We start from the raw sequence: 24522 nt of genomic DNA, 5'->3' as shown, positions 1-24522 counted from the left end.
GGTGGTTTGAGTTTGATACTGCTTTCATACTTGTACTGTGTATGGGTATATGGGCATGTGTTGGCTCCTACTAGTTATATATGGAGGTAGGTGTTGATAAAGATGGAATCTGTTACCCTAAGTAAATAGGGATAAAATCCTATGTTCATTTAATTATTCTTGATGTTTCAAGTTCCTGGCCAGGGCAGATAGATTTAATTAGAAAAGAGTTTCTGATGAGAAAATTTTTTTAATCAAGAACTAGAATTAAAAGAGAACATAATATTCATAGCAAATGGGATTTGACATAAACTATGGCTCCAGCTCCAATTGGGATTTTGTAACAGAGAGATTCTAGTGCATGGTAACATATGATTATAGGTTCATTTAAGGTAAACCTTATTACTAATTGGGTAGCTACGGCATGCTGTGCTAGGTGTTAACCATAGTCTATGAGTTGCATAGAATGATTTCGAGAAATCATTTATGGTAAGAAAGAGTTCTGATGATATTAAGAGTTGATATTATGTCTCATTGCCAATTAGTGATGAGCCTAGTGAGTCACACACATATACAAGTAATCACAAAATTAAATATAATTTAATTAATTAATTAAAGAGTTTAATTGATTAATTAAATAGGTTTATTTTACAATTAGATTGCAAAGTTCCTAGCATGGCTTGAAACCAAATCTAGGTTATTGGATGTATAGTATAAGTTAAATTTATATTTAAAGTGTTTAAATATGAATTTAATTATGAGAAATTAATTAATAGAGATTAATTAATTAATTTATATTTGATATAAATTGATTAGAAGAAGAGAAATAATTATTTTGGATTGAGAACTCAAAATTAAGACACAAGGGTATTTTGGTCATTTCACAGGGTGACATGTGGCACCATGAGATGGTGATATATGGCACTACACATAAGCTTGCCAATTGTCTTTTAATCATGTAAGATGATCAAAGACAAGATTAAATTTTAGTTTGACACTTGGCACAATGTGATTGGGTCAATTAAACTAAGAGCCAATCAGAAGGTGACATGTGGCAAGGGTTTTAAGTGGTGACCTAGCTATATAAGGGAAATGATGAAAAGAAAAAAATACAATTTGCTATTTGTCTCATTGGTGCCGCCACCCATAGCATCTCTTCCTTCTCTTCTTCTTCATCTCTTATCAATTCAAAGAGAATAGCCAACATTCTCTTAAATTAAAAATACTAGAAATCGTTTCTAGTGTCCTGTATATATTTGTAATCTCTCAATAATCAAAACCTGAATTTCTAATTGATTGGAAAGGCTTGAGAAGCTATTCAAGGGGCTGCCATTGGTGATCTTGGTGTGGACAAGCTGGAGGGACAACATCTGGTGTCCTAGGCGCATCCCAAAGGTGCCAAACACACTGCAATGCATCAAAAAGGTTAGTGCACTTATTATTGATCTAATTTAGGGTTCTAATGAATTAATCTGTTAATTCTAAAATTCTAAATGGAAAATGTAGATCCAAAAATATATTAAAAGAGTTTTAATATACTGTTTTTCATTGAAATCAAATAGATAAAAATGAATCTTGCATGATGCATGTGACCCTAGATGAAAATTTTGAATTCAATGATCTAAACTTATGTTTTTCATGCTTCCGCTCCTACAATTGGTATCAGAGCCACTATATTTACCATTTAGATTGTTGATTATATGATTTAATTGTGTGATTTGATCATGAGATGATTAAATCATTGCTGGTTGCAATGAAAAAGGTGGCAGCTTGATGAAGGCATCATTGGTGCGCATGGTTTGATCCATCTAACCATGCGCATGATTTTTGGGTTTGTTTGTGGGCTTGGTTCCAAGGCCCATAATGAGGCTCATGACTAATTAAAGTGTTTAATTAGGAGTTTTAATCACACAATTAAATTTAGATTCAAATCTGAATTTTTAAATTTGTTTGAATCATATTCAAATTTGGATTTTTAAGTTGAATATGAGATATTCAATTTAATTTTAGTATGTATGTTTTATTTAATTGTTAAATAGTGATTGCATGATGGATGATCATGGACAATAAAAGACCAATGTAATTGGATTTATTTCTTTTATGTTTCTTTGGGTTGTAAATTAATTAATTTATTTTAATTTATTTTGGGCATGTATTATAAAGGCTATAATATTTTTGGGTTGTAATTTCATTTATTTAGTTCTTGTAAATTCGCCTTGGTATGCCAAGGATTACTATGTAATTGGATTGCAAGAAGATCAAGGAGGTCAAGAGCATTGGTGGGACCAGTGGGAGGAATTCAAGATCAAGTGTTGATTATGTACTCCTTCAGCAACTCTTGTAATATGAATGAATGAAATGCACCTAGGAATGCCCTGATTAAATTCTTGGTGGTTTAGAATTTTGAATCCCTTAGGAAGTCCATGATCATACCATATTTATTATCCATGAATGCATGAGATGTATGGGAATGTATGCAAGTATATGATATATGTATGCTAATTGGATAATGAGACCTTAATAGTAATTAGGATGACTACAAAATCTTCCAAACAAAAGATTAAGTTGGAAATGCTATAATTAAAGTAATTATAATATGGGCCCTCCATTGAGGCAATTATTTTGAGAAATTTTCTTAAGAATAATTGTTAAGCATGAGATGTTGTAAATATGTAAATGGTTTGGTGGCCAATAATGAATGTGCCTAAGGACATTTAAATTATTTGCATGTTTACTGGCTCAATGGGATCAACTTAACTAATGCAAGATAAGTCAATAATGGATGTGCCTGAGATTTTGAGCATTAGGGGCTAGGTAAAGGATTGAACCTCACATGAGATGTGATGGGCAAGGAGTTGCTTACTTATAGTTTATTGTAATTCCAATAATGGATGTGCCTGAGAATGATCAATAGGATTATAAGAATTCAATCACCCATTAGAAATCCATCCAATTAGGATTTTCGTTTTCTACTTTAGAAGTGTAGGATTTGCTAAGTTAGTGAGAGGACCAATTTGATTAAAAGACCATAATTATTTTGGTTAAATACATGATACATTTACTAATTAATCTGGTTATTTTCTATAGTTAATTTTCTAATAATAATGAGCACAGAACAACCACCACCATTCAATATCCTTGCAAGCATACTTAATCACAATAGGTTGACAGGACCTAATCTATCTGATTAGCTAAGAAATTTGAAACTTGTCCTGAACCTTGAACATATAGGATATGTCCTAGACTCACAAGTTCCTAGTCCCTTACCTCCAGAGGCCACACAAGAGGAACATGAAACTTTGGACAAGTGGAAGGAGCATGATATGAGAGCCAAGTATTACATGCTTGCTTCTATGAGTAATGAGTTACAAAAGCAGCATGAGAACATGCAGAGTGTGAGTGAGATCCTCTTTCACCTATAAGAGTTGTATGGTGAGCACAGTAGGAATGCTAGGTATGAGATATCTAGACAACTGTTTCACATGAGGATGTATGAGGGACAGAATGTTAGGGATCATGTCCATAAGATGATTCAACTGATTGAGCAGCTGGAACATCTTGACTTTAACATCGATTTCCAACTACAAACGGATTTGATCCTTTAGTCCCTTCCTGAGTCTTTTGGGAATTTTGTGACAAATTTTCATATTGCTAAACAGGAATGCACCTTGGCTGGTTTACTCAACATGCTAGTTATAGCCCAAAAGAATATGCTGGGCAATAAAGGCAAAGAGGTAGTTTTGATTGCATCTTCTTCTGCTGGAAAGTCCAACAAAAAGAAGGGCAATAAGAAAAAGAAACCTCAAATTCTTGGTCCTTCCAAGAAAATAGCTAAACAGAAAGGGAAGACTAAAGTGATGGAGGCAAAGGAAAGTGTTTCCATTGCCAGCAGAATGGGCACTGGAAAAGGAATTGCCCAGAGTATCTTGCTTCTCTGAAGAACAAGAAGGATACACCTTCGGAAGGTATGTCCATATCTTGTTATTTAGATTCTGATGATACTTATAGTTCATCTACAGCTTAGGTTTTAGATACTGGTGTTAGTTCTCACATTTCTTATGATATGTAGGAACTAGCAAATAGTAGCAGCTTGCGTTCTCGAGATTTTAGACTCCGGATTGGCGATGGCTCAATTGTTGAAGCTTTAGCCATAGGATCTAAATCTTTTTACATGTCTGGACATGTTTTTTGTTTGGATAATATTTTATATGTACCTGATGCTTTTAATAACATCATTTCTATATCTAGTTTGACTAGAAATGGTTATGAATTTCAGTTCACAGATAATGTTTGCAATATTTATTTTGAAAATAAATATGTTGGTTCAGGTTATATGAATGATGGTCTTTATTATTTGGATAATAATGACAAATACAAATTGAATGCAAGTGATCTAAATGAATGAAATGCCATGGTGAAAATCAACTCAAGTTCAAAATATATTTGGCACCTAATATTAGGTCATGTTGCAGAAGATAAGATTGCAAAACTGGAGAAAATGGAGATTTTATCCTCATTGGGTTCTGAACCTACTCCAACCTGTGAATCCTGCCTTCAGGGCAAAATGACTAGATCACCCTTTGTAGGACAAGGGCTAAGAGCTGAAAATATTTTGGAGCTAATACATAGAGATGTATGTGGTCTATTTAAAGAAATGGCTAGAGGCGGTTTTCATTATTTTATTACCTTTACTAATGATAAATCAAGGTTTGGGTATTTGTATTTGATGAAATACAAACATGAATCCTTTGAAAAATTCAAAGAATTTAAATCTAAAGTAGAAAATCAAATAGGAAAGAGTATTAAAGCTCTTCGATCAGATCGTGGAGGTGAATACTTGAGTAATGAATTTGATGAATACCTGAGAAAGTATGACATTGTTTCCCAACTGACTCCTCCAGGAACACCACAGTTGAATGGTGTATTTGAAAGGAGAAATCGTACCCTATTAGATATGGTACGTAGTATGATAAGCTATACTGATATGCCAATCTCCTTTTGGGGATTTGCATTAGAATCAGCTTTGCATATTCTGAATAGGATTCCATCAAAATCAGTATCTTTTACACCTTATGAGATGTGGCATGGAAGAAAACCAAGTCTTAAGAATGTTAAGATTTGGGATTGTCCAGCTTATATGAAAAAGCTGAACACTGATAAATTGGAAACCAGATCAGAAAAGGGTCGATTTGTTGGATATCCAAAAGATAGTTTTTGATATTACTTTTATTTGCCTACATCACAAAAGGTTGTGGTAAGGAGAGATGCCACATTTCTTGAACAATAGTTTGTTCAAGAAGGAGACAAAGGAAGGCAAATAGAGTTAGAATTGAAGAATTCTGACCAACCAACAGATTAGATGGATATAGATCCATCTAGTCAACCTACATCTATTGGTGAAACATCTACAGCTGTTCCTCATAGAACAACCAAGGTATCTCACCCACCAGTGAGATATGGTTTCCTTCATGAAGAAGAACAAGAGTTGTCTACTCATGAAGAATTAGATCATGTGTGACACCCCTTACCCGTCTACAGTATATCCGAGTAAGTTATGTCACACGATGTACTGGAACACTCTATTTTATCTTAATTAATTTTCATCATAATTTTGAATATAACTTGTGAAATATAATCTATTTAAGTCATTTGTTGAAATTTTAATTTATTTGAGGTTCCGAAAATTTTCTTAGAAAATCCGGCAGAGTACCGGCTAAAAATGGAGAAAACAGTTCTTCGGAACCTGTGAAAAACACTTCCTATAATCATATTCAATCATCTCAAACTCCAATATCAAAATCTCAATATTTTTCAATTTCATTTCTCAATCATTCATCTCATGTGATAATCATGTACAAGTCACAGATAGATATTCACTTTTCCATTCACAAACACAATTTTCATTATTTACATGAACATCAAAATACATTACATAAGTTCAATTACATATGAGAAAATAAAAGTTAGTTACAAAATACCAAAATGAAACCTAGTGTCCTACCAATGCACTGTAGAAGGTGAGGTGACACGGACACTATGCAGAGCTGCAGGAGGTCTCACCCAGTCTGTGGTCTACTGGGCTCTCGGTCAGTATCTCCAGAACCTACGCGTGGCAAAAGCAACGCGCTAAGCAATAATGCTTAGTGGTGCAAATAATAAAATAGAAAGAAATAACAGAAATAAATATGCATTGAATGTATCGATGTCTTACTTGTTTTGTACTTGTTATATTCATTATTTAGTTAAATTTATCCACTTTCATTCTTTTAGTTGCCCAAGTAACCTATACTGGACGACTGGACTGGATAACGGGTAAACTGGCACTGGGTATCTAGTACCTCGGGCCGTCACACCATTGGTCACATATGCATCTCCCGGTGTGCAACAGAACAGCTAATAAGCTATAATGACAATAGGCACAAGGCCAAATATCAACACAATGTTAGAATGGCTAAAAGCCATGAAATCATAGAATGGCATAATGCCATGTGCAGTACTGCTAACTGAACCCTATTGGCATGCCAAACTATCCAAACCAATCTTGTTAGGTATACTAGGGCATTTGATACTTTAGAATTCTTCAATTTTTGAATTTCAAGTTTTGATGTTACTATTCATTTCATTAGTCAACAAAAATGGTGACTTTTGCATAGAAAATAGGTACATTGGTTTTAACACTCCCAATGTACCACATTTTGCACTCAAAACTTGTTGGAATGAATCACCAATACTATTTCTAAGCTTAAAACTAAGGGAGCAGAATTTTCAGTTTTTGTACCCTAAATTTACTATTCCATTAGTTACTGTTGCAGTGAGAATTTGAGAAAATGATAAACATGAAAGTTGTTCCTTATTTTGTCTAGTTGAATTTTCTTTTTTGAATCACTCCATTTGGAGTTTTGTAGCTCCAGTTATGGTCCAAAAACCACAGCTGGCCGGATTGAAAAATTGCAGAACTGACCATATCTACAGTGCAGTGAACAGTGACTGCAACTGCCTTGTTGGATAGGTTCTGGTCATAATTTGGGGTAGGTTTCTTCATAAAAGTTGTTGGTCTATATCTTAACTTGTTGCTGTAAAAATTTCAGGTCAATTGGGTCATTTTACAATGAGTTATGGCTAAATGAACAATTACTATTCATTTGGTCATTCTGCAGAATCTGGTTGCAGGACATCCGGATTGGGGTAAGTTTTTGGTCCACTTGCTTTGGTCTTTTGGGCATGGTTTCTTCACCAAAATTGTGCCATTATGTGTATAGTTTCATGTCCAATTGGCCAAATACCAATTGAACCTACACAGCCAAAGTTATGGCTGTCTAAGTGGGCTGGAATCACAGCCACACCTGCTGCTCTCACTAGGCAGCATACCAATTCATTTTGTCATACTATAGTTCACTCCGAATTATGGCCAACTTACCTCAAATGGTCACTAATTGACCATTAGAATGTTCATTCTCCATTACACAAGCAAAGTCCAAGTTTCTCTCCAAAACCCTAATTCCCATTTCAATTTCACACAAGTTACCTTAGTTAACTAACTAATTCATTATCCACATAAATATATACTTTAAACATGATCTCTAGTCCACTCTAAGTCCATCAAAAATAATCAATCTTATCCCTTCCTTAGGGCTGCCGAAATCCATGGTGTACATACACATAAATTCTATTCATTTAATTTACAAATTCTTACTCATTTTAAGTCTCTAACATGGAATAAGAGAGATATGTGTATAAATAGGCACTAACCTTGAATGGGGCAGAATTTTCTCAAGCTTAAACTTCACTTTCTTTCCTTTTCTAGGCTGCCAAACACTTTAGCAAGGTTGGGTGACCAATTTTAGTGAAGGGACCTAAGGGTTTTGGGGTAAGGTTAGAGAGATTTTCAAGCTTGAATGAAGAAGGAGATGAAGGCTTCCATGGCCATGGTGGTGCGGCTGGAATGAGGGAAGAAGATGGCTGATAGGTTTTTAATTTCTTTGGTCTCAATTGTCTCTTTTTTTAGTTAATTAAATGGTTGTTTAAATGTAATTGGTGGGAACTTTTAAATGACATCATAATGATGTCATAATTTGCATTATATTGATTTTTCTTTTCTTTTCTACTAACTTTAAATTAATTTTTCATCAACATTAATTCATATTTTATGTCATAATAATTATTTACTCAACTGGACAAGTCGGCCAAAAATCGCCTCTGAAGGCGAAATGACCAAAATGCCCTCCGTTTGGCTTAACAGGTCAAAATTGTCTGTACCGATTGAAAAATTTTTCTAAATATTTTCTTGGCATTCTAATGCCATAGGAACCTTAATGACCCTTCTCTGAAGTCCCAAAAATTATTTTATGAATTTTTCCCTGGGTCTAGGGCTCCTAGTTGCGAGAACCGCAACTTCCCTCTTGGTTACCCATCACTTGGGCACCGACTCATTTGACTTAGTTGTATTTTATTTCTAAAATTTTTACTAAATTTTTCTTGGTAATATTTGAGTTAATTTTGGTTTCTCGATTTAGTTTAAATATTTTTCCGGACGTTCTAGCTATCCGGACCGACACTGGTCACCGGAACAGTAGAATGTACGGAGTTGCTACCGGGAGGGTGTTACATCATGGAGATGATCCACTTACCTATGAAGAAGCTATATCAGATATAGACTCTTCAAAATGGATTGATGCTATGAAATCCGAGATTGATTCCATGTATAAGAATCAAGTTTGGGATCTTGTTGACCCTGTCAAGTGTTCAAGCTACCTTGGTAAAAGCTTAGTGTTGAAAAAGTTGTAAAGGGCTTTTGGTCTCTTACCTTTAAAAGAGCAAATAGTGGAGAGAAGACTCAAAGAGAGTTCTTTGAGAGAGTGGATATAGGCTAATTAAGCCCAACAGCTATAAAAATCATTGTGTTTGATTTCTCTAACCTTAATCACTTTACTTTTATGTAATTTAATTTCTATGCATAATATTGAATGTTGATTGAAGATATTGAGTTGATATACTTAAAGATATATTGAGTAGGTTGAGAAATTAGTTGAATATTTTGTGATGCATGTTATGTCAAAAATTGCTATAAATATTGATTGAAGCTTGAATTGCAATTTAGGGACACATTATTGAAATACATATCACTTTCACTATAAATAAAGGAGTACCTAGTTGAAAAAAGCCACAATTTTTCATTAGGCTACAAGCAAGGGCCAAAAAATTGTTTAAGTCCAATTCAACCCCCTTTTGGACTATTTTGGGACAACATATATTTTACCAATTTTAATTTTATGTTTAAAAAATAAATTTGGTCAATATATTATAAAATTGTATAAATTTCTGTCACTCATTTATGTGATAATATTATACTGATTAGATGTGAAATGAAGCCGCATACCCAAAAATTAAAGAATTTTCCAAGAAGCATGCTGCATCAGAGATTTATTAAAAAAAAAAAAGAAAAAGAAAACAAACCTAACCCTGCCTTGCCTATAAATGGGTAACCGTTCATTAAACGGAATAATATCCCCAATCAAGGTATCGTGTTATTTACTGTATCAGGGAAAAACACACACCCACTTCGCCGCTCGAGAAAATTCATGGCGGATGTACCCAATTTTAGGGAAAAGAGATGGTCACTCAAGGGAATGACTGCTCTAGTTACCGGGGGCACCCGAGGCATGGGGTGAGTAACCTTTTTCTTTTTCCTTCTAATTTCTTTTCTTTCACTTAAATGCATGCAGTTTCATCTTTTCCTAATGCTTTCTGCATGGCTATGTGTGTTTAGGCATGCTATAGTAGAAGAATTAGCAGGATTTGAGGTGGCGGTGCACACGTGTTCACGCAACCAAGAGGAGCTTGATCAGTGTTTAAAAGAATGGAAAAACAAAGGTTTCAAAGTAACTGGGTCTGTATGCGACGTTTTTTATACAGACCAAAGGGAGAAACTCATGGAGACTGTTTCCTCCATCTTTCACGGAAAGCTCAACATTCTTGTAAGATTAATTAAATCTTATGAAAATTAAAGAGTCCTGAATTTGTCAATGGAAGAAGACAGTGTACCAGAAGCTTTTCTTTTCATTTTTTCTTAAATTGCTTTCGATCATAAACTTGAGAGAGAGTTTAAGAGTTGGAATTCTGGTTTTATAGGTGAATAACGCTGCAAAAGGTATGATCAAAGATGCTGTAGAGTATACTGCTGAAGACATTTCCCGTATAATGAGCACCAATTTTGTGTCAGTTTTTCATCTATGTCAACTTTCGTATCCTCTCTTTAAGGCTTCTGGATATGGAAGTATTGTAAATATTTCCTCCAATTCCAGCTTGCTAGCTATCCCTTCTCTTTCTGTCTATGAAGCCTCGAAAGGTAAATTTTATTTTTTTATTTTTTATTTTATTTTGCTTGCAATTGACACTAAATTAATTTACTTTGCTCAGGTGCAGTAAATCAAATCACAAAGAACTTGGCATGTGAGTGGGCTAAGGACAACATTCGAGTTAATGCAGTTTCACCAGGGCTAATCAGAACTTCTCTCTATGACTTTGGAAAGGTTTACAAACTCTGCACTTTGATTTTAGTAACTTTCTTCATATGTACAATTTCCCAATTCAATCCGCAGAAAAAGATCTATCTGGTATACTCCAATTCACACCCCAATAGGTAGCGAAAGAGCACCATAATTCGCACCCCACCAAATAGCCAAATGTCTTTCCAAATTGGTTTAATTAATAAATTCTGACTCTAAGGTAAAACATGATCTTTAATCTTTATTCTAACCATTGAATAATTAAAAATTATTACATAGAAGCCGCATACAAGACTTGACCAGTCCATACTGGCTATTTCCAAGTAGGTAATTAAGTGCGTTTCAAGTGGGATTCTCTCTAAGAAAGGCTGAGGGAAAGATACTTTAGCCATTTGTTCCCAAGATGTCCCATATTGACTAGCACTGATATTTTCATCAATAAACTAGACTGTTGCACTCTAATGAGTTTTGGTTCGGTTATACTAAATTTTTCTCCAAGATATTAAGTTTTCGAGTTTAAATCTCAGTTGGAGTCAATTAAATAAAATAGTAATAATTAAAAAAAAATAGATGGGACACTTGACGATGTCTGATCTTTTTGATGGAGCCTGGATTTTAATCTATTTGAATTTCCAAAACCTATTGCACTGCAAAACAAGAAGATTATTATTATTATTATTATTATTATTATTATTATTATTATTATCACCTAGAGCTTCACCTTAGATCTATATTCCTCTTTTTGCAGGAATTTCCTGAAGTTGCAGGATTTTTGAATAGATATATCACTCAAACTCCCATTTCTCGGCCTGGAGAGCCGTACGAGATTTCATCAATGGTGGCATTCCTTTGCTTCCCTACTGCTTCATTTATCACCGGTCAGGTTATTGTTGTTGATGGAGGATTCACCGTCAATGGTTTCTGCCACCCAAACATTAACTAAACCTTTATTTTCTAGGCAAGCTATACAAACACAAATAAGGTTTCAGGTTGGAGAAGAACCAAGATCATTTAGGTTCCATTTTCTTCATTTGTTATGCAGAGGAATTTTTTCTTTTTTCTTTTTTTAAATAAATTATATTTTTGTTGTCTTTAATTTATTTAAAGAGGTATTTAAAAGGGTGAATTCGACATTTTTTAGATTTTCTGGTCCTTACTTTTAGCCTTTTAAAAAATTCAATTAAGTACCCTCTTTTGTATGTGTTTATGCAGTGATAAAGAGTAATAATAATGCATAATAATCAACTCAATTAATTGCAGTATTAAAAGTAAGAAATATGCTCTTGGCGATTTATAATAGGAAAGATCAGATAAAACATGATTATAGCTCAATGCTAACTAACCAAATAAGCTGATTCATTGATTATAAATAACCACATAAGAACTAAATATTATCCACTTATATTTGATTAAGCTCAGCAAAAACTCGACAATAAATCAAATCAAAAGTTTTGGATTTTAAGAGTTAAAAAGGAAGAGAAAATGATTAAATCCAAGAATTTATAGTAGCTCACCACAAAATCTACATACTTTTTCGCAAAACTCCAATTTTGACAATTTCTCCCTACTAACTCTTTTTACAACCCATTTACAAAATTAGATCTCCTAAGCTTCCACAGGTATCCACTACAAAAATCATCTGATATAACAATAGATTTTACCAATGGATTTAAGATTTATTGATAAATCACCAATGGGTTTTTAAATCTGTTGGTAAATTACTAACTAATTTTTAAATCTTGCTAAATTGTTGGACATAAAAGAATGGATGCACAATTTGCCAACATATTTAAATCCATTGGTAATTTACCAATAGATTTTGAGTCTATAAGTAAATTGTTTGATAAAAAAAATTGGTAAACAATTTACTAACATATTTTAAATTCATTGATTAGTGTACAATTTGCTAACAGATTTAAAAATTCATTAGTAATTTATCAGTGAATTTAAAATTTATTGATAAATTATTTCACATAAAAGACTAACTGCATAATTTACTAACGAAAATTAAATCATTTGTAAATTTTGACTATGTTGGTAATTTATCGATGTATTTTAATTTCGTTGGTAATTTATTTGACATGAAAAAATGTGTGCATAATTTATCGACAATTTCAAAATCATTGGTAAAATGTTTGAAATTAAAAATTAAGAGTACATGTTGGGAATCCCACATTATAAGAATATGAAGTAAAAGTGTAATATATAATTAAGTGATTAGGTTACAACATTAAATTGACTAATTATTTTGATGTATAACTAACTCAATCTTTATATAAACTTGAATTAAAATGAATTAAATTATAATTTGATCAATACTCTCTCCGATTGACCAATCAATTAAGTACCCTCTTTTGTAATTTGACCAATCACTTATAGAATTGAAATTCGTTGATAAATTTTAGAGAAAAAAAAAACGCCCACCCTTTTTTTAAGTTAAATCCATTGGTAAATTGCACCAATTTTAGTCAGTTTTTCATTCTTGTCAACTTTGATATCCTCTCTCTAGGGCTTCTGGATATGGAAGCATAAAGGACCCAAAAATTTTAGTTAGGCCCAACTAAAAATATATATTACTTTTAAAAATGATATATATATATATATAATAAAAATTTTTATTAATAGATAAAATTATTATTACAAAATCCAATAAATTATCAAAATTATATTACAATAATTTTTTTTATATATGTTCTTCATTTTTTTTGAAGACATTGTCAATATCTCATCAATTTAAATATAATATCAAAGTTAACAAAACATTGGAATTGAAAATTAAGACTACAATAATGTAAAACTTGGCATAATTTACTAAAATATTTCATATTAGTAAATTTGTTTATAGTTCAAAATTTTCAATATCATATCAAATATCAATTGCTTTTTAACTACCCAAACTTTGATGTTGGAGAAAAAAATAGAAATTAGATACAATTTTCACTAAAATTATATATATACACTCATAACCTCCAAATTTTGTACAAATCGATTATATTAAATTATTTAAGAAAAAAATTATTCATTTAAATATTATAATATAAATTAGAGAGAAAATGCATTTTTTAGAAATATGATACATTAAAATTAATCACTTTTAATTGATTTACCAAAAATTAATTTAATATAATAGAAAATTTTTGCTAAAATTAAACGAATTGAAGTAAAATGGTTATTAGATTAATGGGTTACTGATTTTATTTTATTTTTTTCTAAATTATTATTATTATTAAATTTTTATACTTACAAGTTTCAAATTATTAATATACTCCTAATATTTTTTGAAATTTTAGGGGCTCAATGCGCCCCTTATGGATCCGTCCCTGGAAGCATGATAAATATTTCCTTCAATTCCGGTATTGTAGCTATTTTGTTTTTTTTTATGAGCAATATATTTTATTAAGGGACAAGAGAGACAGACCACCGAGGTACAAGAAACAACCACCATAGAACAAGAAAAAAATTGCTAAAACACAGACCAAAACACCAAAAGTATAAAACAGAAGCAACCAGCGGAAAGTGCAGCAGCGTATCCAAAGAGAGGTCTTCGAATAAAAATCCAAGCAATAGGACCTGCAATGCCAAGCGAAGAGAGAGAAGCAAAACCCGAGGATTCCAAAAAGAGCAGCTTCGAAACAATCAGGCCATAAGCAATAGAAAATAGTAGATTGGTGTGGCAATAGCGCCTACATCACAAAATCTTGGGGCCAACACAAGATCAGGTAAACCTAGAGTATGCGCAATAGCCAGGACTTCAAATTACAAAGAACATGGCATGTGAGTGGGCTAAGGACAACATTCTCGTTAATGCAGTTCCTCCAGGGCTAATCTGAACTTCTTTACTGAATCTGGAAAGCAGGTTTACAAACTGCACCTTGATTTTAATGATTTCCTTCGTATGTACAATTTCCCATTTCAATTGCTTTTGGTTAAACACAACTATCTTTCATCCATGCCATATGGAACATATGATAGAGAAGAATAACAATACCCCAATTCAATATGAAAAAAAAAAGTCTATTTATTATGCTTCAATTTACGAAAGTTTTAGAATACAACTATTGTATATATAACAGTCGCATTTAACTATTGATTATGGTAATTTTTATGTGAGTTCCATCATAATCAATGATTAATAGTCTAATAGTTAACTTGGTGAGATGGCCTTGTCCCACTCCAATTTTGACTCCCCACACCAGTATTAATGACCAAATATTATCTCTACTTAGAAATATGAACGAGTCGGCAGCCAATAGCCTAATGCTGCATCTCACGGGTGTCATCTCAGATTCGATGGTAGGTCTCTTCTTATTGGATTAGGTCAAATCGAGAATGTTAACTGGTGACACCATACCTCAGGCCTAAAGGGGTTATAACCATCATACCCCAAGGGCCCTCGTTTTTTGCATTTCAAAAAAAAAAAAAAAAAAATTCTATCTACAATATATACAACAATTACATGGAATAATTTCTCTTCAATTCACACCCTACTAAGTGACAAAATGTCTTACCAAATTGTTTTAATTAATATATTCTGATCATAAGGTAAAACATGATCTTTCATCTAAAAAAAAATACTCTTAAGGAAAAAGTTACAGAGTTAGAAGAACAACAAAATCACTAAGAAATAGATGTAGCTTAGTAAAAGTGTGATCCAAATAATATACCGATTAATGATTTGCAGAGCAAAATTGAAGTGTTGACAAAGACAAATAAAAATTAAATAATGAAATAATTTATTTGAAGAAAGACTTGACTATGTAGAGGAGGAAGAACTTAATTTTGTTTTATTTTGCTATTTTTCTAGTGTATATATATATATATATATATATATATATATATATATATATATTGTTATGACAAGCACGCAAATCTAAGGCACACACAAATCGCACAATCACACAGTATTGAAAAGAGAAGAAGAATAACACAGGATTTAACGTGGTTCAACCGTAAAGTCTACGTCCACAGGCAAGACCAGAGAAAAAGTTCCACTATGATGAAAAGAGCAAGATACAATCAATCAAAACTCTCAAACCCTAACTCCAGTTTGTTTTCCGAATATCTCACAATTCTTCCGCAAAGAGTAGAATATTACAATATTTATACTAGTCCATACCGCGGGGGCATTGGCCCCGCACCCCTAAGGATATCAGTGGTGGGCTTCGGGCCCGAGCCTATTAGCCCATGCCCTTCGCTACCATCATAGATCTCACTTTTTATCCCAATCAGGTTGCAACGCGAAACTTTCAGGTTAGGTCACAAATTCGGGTTTATGAAAAACATATCCAAATTTCAAAGCCACAAATATGACAAATCTTCCCCTTGGCCTTAATTTCCTCTATCATCAACAAAATAACCACAAAAACACTCTGTCTTATCATAGGCCCTCGCAAGGGTATTACTGACACTACAAATACCAACCAAGTCTAGGCAATGCCTAAACTTATTGACTAGGACTCCCTTGGTCATCATATCTGCTGGATTATTATGTATAGAGACTTTTTGCACAGCTACAGTCTCCTGAGATATAATGTCCCGAATGAAGTGATATCTGACATCAATGTGTTTAGTTCACTCATGGTATATCTGAATCTTTATGAGATGTATTGCATTCTGGATGTCACAAAACACTGTTTCCTTATTCTTTATCAACCCAAGATCACCCACCAAACCTTGTAACTATAAAATTTCCTTTATTGCCTCTGCTGAGGCCATATATTCAGCCTCTATGGTAGACAAAGCAACTGTAGCTTGCAATGTTGCCTTCTAACTGATACAACTTCCAGAAAGAGTAAACAAATAACATGTCAAAGATCTCCTCTTGTCTAAGTCCCCTGCAAAATCTGAATCCACATAGCCAACAACTGAATCACTCATCTTGGCTTTGTCAAATGTCAAACCAACATCTATAGTATCCTTCAAATACCTCAAAATTCATTTCATTGCCCACCAATGCTCTTTCCCAGGACACGCCATGTATTTACTCACAATACTAACTGCATGTGAAATGTTAAGTCAGGTGCATACCATAGCATACATGATGCTACCAACAACACTTGAATAGGGAACACTGGACATGTGCTCCATCTCCTCATCTGTTTTGGGTGACATGTCTGCAGATAACTTGAAATGGGCAGCAAATGGAACAATCAAAGGCTTAGCATTATTCATATTGAAACGCTTAAGCACTTTCTCAACATAGGCCTGTTGAGATAAGAAAAGCTTCCCAACACTTCTATCCCTAGTAATTTCCATTCCCAATATCTTCTTTGTAGCACCCAAATCCTTCATCTCAAACTTATCACTCAATTGCTTTTTTAGAATGTTAATTTATGACATGCTTTTAGCAACAATAAGTATGTCATCCACATACAACAACAAATAAACAAAGGAATCATCTGAAAGCTTCTTATGATACAACAACTTTCCTATGAGCTACGATTAAAGCCATTACGAACCATGAATGTATCAAATCTTTTATACCACTACCTAGGAGACTGTTTCAAACCATATAAAGAATTCTTAAGCAAGCAAACACGATTTTCCATAATTGGAATGACAAATCCCTCAGGCTGACTCATATAAATTTACTCCTCCAACTCACCATGCAAAAATGCTGTCTTCACATCTAGTTGCTCAAGCTCTAGATCATGAAGAGCAACCATAGCAAGTAAGACTCTAATAAAATTGTGCTACACAACTGGAGAAAACACTTCATTAAAGTCAATCCCCTCCCTCTGAGTAAAGCCTTTTGCTACCAACCATGCCTTATATCGAGGTGCTTCAACCCCTGGAGTGCCTTCCTTTTTCTTGAACACCCATTTGTAACCTACCACTTTTTGTCCCTTAGGTAATGTTACAAGCTCCCAAGTCTGATTCTTCTGAAGAGATTCAATTTCTTCACTCATAGCACTGACCCACTGATCTGCATCTGAACAAGAAATAGGTTCTCTATAATTGTTGGGTTCATGCACATCAACTGTTTCAGCAACTGACAAGGCAAACGCAACTAAATCTGCATATGCATATCTTTGCAGTGTTATAATATGTCTTCTCTCTCTACCAATTGCAATGCCATATGGTTCCTGTTGCAGTTGCTCAGGTGCATCCTCTTGTTGATCAGGATCTTGCACCTCATCCTCTGAATTACTGGACTGAACTATTGAAGTATCAATATCAAGCTCCACCTGTTCTCTGACACTGTGATCTGATTCTACTATTGACTTCTCCCTCTGACTATCCAATGAAGTAGACTCATTAAATGTCACATCCCTGCTGATAATTAATCCTGGAGACTTTGGATCATTACACCAAAACCTGTAGCCTTTCACTCCAGATGCATACCCTAGAAATATGCATTTTCTTGCCCTCGGCTCAAGCTTACCATCTCTCACATGAGCATAAGCAGGGCAACCAAATACTCACAGCTGAGAGTAATCAGCAGGTGAACCGGACCATATCTCAAAAGGAGTTTTGCACTCAATAGCTATAGATAGAGATCTATTAACCAAGAAACAGGCTGTATTAATTGTTTTAGCCCAAAAATCCTTTCCCAAGCTTGAATGTGAGAGCATGCTTCGTGCTTTGTCACAAAGCGTTCTGTTCATGTGTTCTGCAATACCATTCTATTGTGGTGTCCTTGTATAAGTGTGATATCTCGCTATAGTTTCATTGCTACAGAATGCATCGAACTCACGATTGCAAAATTCCAACCCGTTATCAGTTCTAAGACGCTTGACCTTATTTTTTGTCTGCTTCTCAATCATCGTCTTTCACTTTACAAAGGTTAAAAATGCCTCATCTTTTGTTTTTAGAAAATACACCCACACCATTCGAGAGTAATCATCAATCAAAGTCATGAAGTACTTGGCACTGCTCTTGGAAGGGATTCTGTTAGGACCCCATAGATCTGAGTGGATATAATCCACCGTTCCGCTGGTCTTGCGCACTGCCTTTTTATCGAACTTCACCCTGGTCTGTTTGCCAAATACACAGTGTTCACAAAAGTCCAAAGATTCTATTTTTTGCTCATCCAACAAATCCCGTTTGCTTAAAATAGATAATCCTCTTTCACTCATATGACCAAGACACACATGCCATAATTGAGTCTGATTCTGATTATTGCTTTCGGATGCTACTGCAGCTTCCCCTGAAACTGTACTACCCTGAAGAAAATACAATGCTGAAACCAAACTACTCTTCATGAGTAACATAGAGCCCTTACACACTTTGAGAACTCCATTCTCTGCATGGTATCTGAATCCATGAGAGTCAAGTGTCCCAAGAGAAATCAGGTTCCTCTTTAGTCCTGGAACATGCCAAAACTCTATAGTTCTGACAACGCCATCAAACATCCTCAATCTGATGTTACCAATTCTTTCAACAGATAATGCATGATCATTGCTTAGAAATACCTTGCCACTCATCTATTTGTAAGTGACAAATCAGTTTCTGTGTGGACACATGTTATAAGTAGTACCAGCATCAAGAATCAAAGAATTTTGTCCATGATCTAAACTCACAGATAAAATTTCTCTAGCACTGTCATCACCATCAGAATCAATAAAACTATTAACCACATTCGCAAAACTTTCTGCTTGCTTTCCCTTTTTATTTTTCAACTTAGGACAGTCTCTCCTATAGTGACCTTGCTCCTGCACTCAAAACAGTTAGCCTTTTTCATTCTTGACTTAGATCTAGCCTTAGATTTCTTCCTGCTGAAAAAACCCTCCCTCGAATGTGTTCTTTCCCTACTCACCAAACCTTCCCCCTCAAATCTTTCTCTATTTTCAACTCCTTCGATTTTAGAGAATTACTAACATCGTCTAGTGAAATACTATCTTTCCCATACAACAGAGTATCAATAAAAGTTTCATAGGAGGGTGGCAAAGAACATAACACAATAACGGCCTGATCCTCACTATCAATCTCAATATCAATATTCTTCAGGTACATAATGATTGAATTGAATTCATTTAGATGTTCTTTAATGGACATACCTTCGCTCATTCTTAGATTGTAAAGCCTTTTCTTCATATATAAGCGGTTGGTTAGCAATTTGGCAGAGTACAACTCCTCTAATTTCTTCCATGCCGCAGATGTTGAGCTTTCACTAACAATCTCGTATAGAACATTATCAGTTACGCTCATGAAAATATCACTCAAGGCTCTCTCCTTTAGATCAGCCTTCTCCACCTCTTTCATACCTTCTGGAAAGTTATCCTCAATTGCCTTCCATAGACCTTATAGGATCAATGAAGATTTAATTTTAATCTTCCACATACTGAAACTCGATCCACCATCAAACTTCTCCATCTCATACTTCGTTGAAGACGACGCCATCTATAAACCCTAGCTTTTGTACACAAAGCTCTGATACCAATTTGTTATAATAAGCACGCAAATCTAAGGCACACACACAAATTGCACAATCACACAGTATTGAAAAGAGAAGAATAATAACATAGGATTTAACATGGTTCAATCTTAAGGTCTACGTCCATGGGTAAGATAAGAGAAAAAAAGTTCCACTATGATGAAAAGAGTAAGATACAATCAATCAGAACTCTCAAACCCTAACTCTAGTGTGTTTCCTGAATATCTCACAACTCCTTCGCAAAGGGTAGAATATTACAATATTTATACTGGTTTATGCCGCGGGGGCATTGCTCCCGCACCCCCAAGGAGATCAGTGGTGGGCTTCGGGCCCATGCCTTCTGCTACCACCACAGATCTCACTTTTTATCCCAATCGGGTTACAGCATGAAATTTTAGGGTTGGGTCACAATTCGGGTCCATGAGAAACATATCCAAAATTTAAAGCCACAAATATAACACATACACACACACACACACACAGATATATATATATATATATATATATATATATATAGATAGAGAGAGAGAGAGAGAGAGAGAGAGAGAGAGAGAGAATAAGTTTTGTTAATATTGGCTTAAATGTGTTGGTTGATTAGAATGGAATAAGGTAATTGTATTTACAAAATAAAATTTAACTTCTAATTTCTGGTTTGTTGAAATATACTAATAGTTTATTAATGGTAGAGTCAATTTGAGACATCAATCAAACGTGAGGGTTTAATTGGCAATTGTGTCAACTTTAGGATTTAATTGCAAAAATTGGTAAACTTCATAGTTTTTTTAAAGCCATTAACTCTAATTTAGGATTTTTTTTTTGTGACTTCTCCAATAATAATATAGCAGCTAATGTGAAACTCAAATTAAGTATACTAACAGTTTTTTAATGGCCTAGTCAATTTAAGACATCAATTAATGATGTGGCCCAACCATAAGTGCACGGGTCACTCAAGTAGTATAGATAAAAATATCATTCCCTCAAAGAGCTGTGATAATAATAGAATTTTTTATATAAAAAAATACTTATCTAAACTAAATGTGGACTAACAAGTATTTAAATGAAGAGATTGAGAATTGAAGGACATATTTGTAAATTTAATAAAGAAAATGCTTCAATAGAAAATTTCACTAGAATTGTGAGAAATAAATTTAGCTAAATACAATATGGCAATAATTAAAGTAACAAGTAATCAAAATCAATTGACAATTAACAATAATAAAAAAAAAAGGTGATTCTAGAGTTTACGGGTTCATATTTAAGCTATTTTAGAATTTAAAATTGGTTATCCAAATATATGGAAATTATGGATTTCAAGGAGATTAATTCTCAAATCCTTTGAAAACTCTTTCGAGTGAGATAAAGAGTACCTTAGTTAACTAAATCCTACTTTCATGATGTTAAAATTAACCAAGACCCATTAGGTTCTTTAATCAATCTATTAATCCTCTTAATTCTTAGTCTATTTCTATATATAAGTTAATTAAGTCCAATTTCTTAATTATCTATCACTGGGTTTTCTCCTTTCAGTGTTTCAACCAAGGATTATGAGCAATACTTAATAGGATCTTACACTGAGCATGTCATTAGGCTCATAAGAAATAGATAAAACCTATTAATAACCATGGAATCTAGATTAATGAGCTCAAATCCATAAAATATCTTAAATATTACATACCCAACTTTAGAATCTTAGAAGAACTACTCATTACTCATATTTTATATAAATATTCTAGCAAAAGAAGAAATAAAAGATGAAACGAAAATTAAAATTGAAGAAACTCGATAAAAGAAGCATAGAAAATGGCGGAGATGAAGAAAAAAATAATGAGATTGGCTACTCCTTTTTCTTATCCCTTACAAATCTTTTCTTCTTTCAGCAAAAATGATGTAATAATGCTTTTAGAACCTTTGACATAAACCCTAAAATAGACTAAAAATGCTGTGTGATGAGGTCATACACATTTGACAAAATCTTACCTCTTCAGCCAATTAATGAGGAATTGCATAGCCAGAATTTTGCCCATGCAGCATCTTATGCATAGTCAGAATTGGAAAGAATGAGTGAAGACAGATTTTCATGGCCATGCAAGTCCCTATGCATGTTTTAGTAAGCTTCAAAGAGTTTCCGTGAAGGTGCATAAGCAAGTGCATAGTCTAAGCGGAAGGTTATGCACATTTCAGCAAGCTTGGGAGATTTTTCGGTCAACTGCATAAGCTATTGCATAACCTATGCATGAAGCTATACATGTTTTGTCAAGCTTGAGTTCATCCTCCATGAAGGTGCATAAGCTATGCAGGAAGCTATGCACATTTCAGCTGACTTGCAATACTTCTCCGGTCTCTTGCATAAGATGGTGCATAGCCTATGCACTAAGCTATGCAACTTTCAGCAACTTAAGAATTTCTTTGATTTTCTAGGCAGAAGCTGCATTGGCTATGCATCTCTTTATGCAGCTTTCATTAGCCTTCAAAAAATCTTCAATTCTAGGCTTCATTTTTACACTTTAGACCTGGAATTCACTCCTCACTTGTGCAATTACCTTTTAGTCCCTCAAAAAACCATTTTATCTATAACAAAAGTAAAATTATAAATTAATCCAAAATTTGATAATTATGAAAAATTAATTAAATAACTAAGAAAATTAACTAAAAATGCCTAACAAAAGGATAAAATGACTATGAAACTTAACCTAAATGACTATATGAAATGCATATATCAAATACCCCTAAAATCGAATCTTTGTTTGTCCTCAAGCAAACTTTAAAATTTAATGCAATTTTGGGGTGCCTTGTCCATAGAGTTTATGAAAATCACCTATTAAAGCAATCTAACTCACATTTAGGCATACCAATAATCCATATACCCATCCTTCAAGGTGCAAAGAATCTAATACTTACCCAAATTTTCATTGCTTAGCCTAAAATCAATTATTCATCCAAAGTTCCCAAACCAACCAATCAAAAAGAGAAAGTCAAGCTCAGAAACAACTCTAGAACAATCAATTGCCAAAGTGCCTCTATATAGAATGATCGAAATTGATAAGTGAAGGAATAAATTCCAAATCCCATAGGCAAACTTCCTATCCCTATCTCCACTAATGAAGTAAGCACAATTAAGAGATCAAAGGTCTTTTTAGGGATGTAATGGCGCTAAGGGGTTTAAAATGAAGTATCACACCCTACCCCTCCATAAGGCATAACATGATCCCATAGTATACCTAATGAATTACCAACTTCGTCTACTGATAACCCATTAAATACACTACAAGGGATTTTAAAACTTTTCTTACTTCTTTTTATAGTGGTGAGCACTATTGACAGGTTTTAAAAATTTTCTTTTACTAAAGTGAAACCAAATAACACATTTGAAGAATTAATAATTTCTGTAAAAATTTTGACAGAGTGCCATCTGTATTTTGAATAAAACAGTTCTTCAAAAACATGTAAAAAGCACTTCAAATATATAATTCCTCAATCCCAAACTCCAATAATTTGTTCAACACAATAAATTTCTCAACATTATCAACTCAGTTCAACAATCAATTTTCCAGTGTTTCTAAAAAACTGAGATAAGATAAATTTATCACAATACTTTTACAGGCCAAATAATTTATAATTTTAGTTTACAACTGCTCAAGACTAAGTACAATATATACATATAGTGCACATACATTATAACAAAACTACACAATATGGTATACTCGATATACCCGGCAAAATCTCAAAATGTGGTACAAGTAGCCTGCTCTGCTGCTCTGTCCGTCTGTCTACCTGCGACAGCAATGAAAAAGCTATCGTTGAGTAAAATTTACTCAGTGGTGCACAATAACAATTTAAAATGCGGTATGAAAAACTTTTGTTGACAATTTACAATCCAAACATTCACAATTTTTCAAAGCTCATATAACACAAATTTAATCAAACAATTGAATAACACAGTGTTGCCAATCAGTAACACAATTTGATCAAATAACTGAATAACACAGTTTTGCCAATCAATAACACAATTTGATCAAATAACTGAATAACACAGTTTTGCCAATCAATAATACAATTTGATCAAATAACTAAATAACACAGTTTGCCAATCAATAACACAATTTAGGTTATGACACAAACTTTTCCAAACATGCCGTGTGTACACCAGGACAAGGCACACTCACCCCAATAATCAAAATCAATGAGGGAGGAAGCTAGCTAGATAATGAATACTCATCCACACTCACCTCAGACTGACAAGTCAAAGAGGGAGGAATATAATCACACTCACCCCATTAATGGAGGAGGAACATAGTAATATTGTCATGCCAAGTGTGAATCAAAACAATTCCAAATCACAATATTTAAATATTTCATACAAATCACAAATCATATTTTATCTCAAAATTTCCATTTGTAAAGTAGGCAACACAATAATTTCCAAATAATATTCCCAAAGCTAAAACAATAAAAAATTATTCATAACTCATTTCTTCAAATAAATTTTCTAGTAAAAGCAGTGAATATAAAAAGTATTATGCACAGACCTTTGATATATGCCTCTTGGCCCTAACTCAGTGTTCCTTATGCTTTTCAATATCATTTTCAACTGAAACACACAATTTAAAGTGTTTCAGTACTCAATGAATTTATTTCTAATAATAAAATCCAATATTTAAATTT

The 24522-nt window shown here is 33.5% G+C and overlaps 1 protein-coding gene across 1 annotated transcript; it reads left to right on the top strand.

Moving 5' to 3' along the window:
* Nucleotides 1–9498: 9498 nt before the first annotated feature.
* On the top strand, nucleotides 9499–11626 carry LOC110633329 (tropinone reductase homolog At5g06060-like). Its single transcript, XM_021781890.2, has 5 exons — nucleotides 9499–9643; nucleotides 9746–9953; nucleotides 10108–10324; nucleotides 10396–10508; nucleotides 11233–11626. The coding sequence occupies exons 1-5, from the start codon at nucleotides 9558–9560 to the stop codon at nucleotides 11425–11427; spliced, it is 819 nt and encodes a 272-aa protein (XP_021637582.2). The 5' UTR covers nucleotides 9499–9557; the 3' UTR covers nucleotides 11428–11626.
* Nucleotides 11627–24522: the final 12896 nt, after the last annotated feature.

This window comes from Hevea brasiliensis, chromosome 5 (genome assembly GCF_030052815.1).
Source record: "Hevea brasiliensis isolate MT/VB/25A 57/8 chromosome 5, ASM3005281v1, whole genome shotgun sequence".
In the NCBI taxonomy this organism is placed as follows: Eukaryota; Viridiplantae; Streptophyta; class Magnoliopsida; order Malpighiales; family Euphorbiaceae; genus Hevea; species Hevea brasiliensis.
The sequence above is the reverse complement of the archived record's forward strand: the minus strand, read 5'-3'. Positions and strand labels throughout refer to the sequence as shown.

Coding starts and splice junctions, on each gene's coding strand:
- LOC110633329 (XM_021781890.2), top strand. CDS start 9,558: ATGGCGGATGTACCCAATTTTAGGGAAAAGAGATGGTCACTCAAGGGA. Junction 9,954..10,107: donor ACGGAAAGCTCAACATTCTT/GTAAGATTAATT, acceptor CTGGTTTTATAG/GTGAATAACGCTGCAAAAGG. Junction 10,325..10,395: donor TGTCTATGAAGCCTCGAAAG/GTAAATTTTATT, acceptor TACTTTGCTCAG/GTGCAGTAAATCAAATCACA.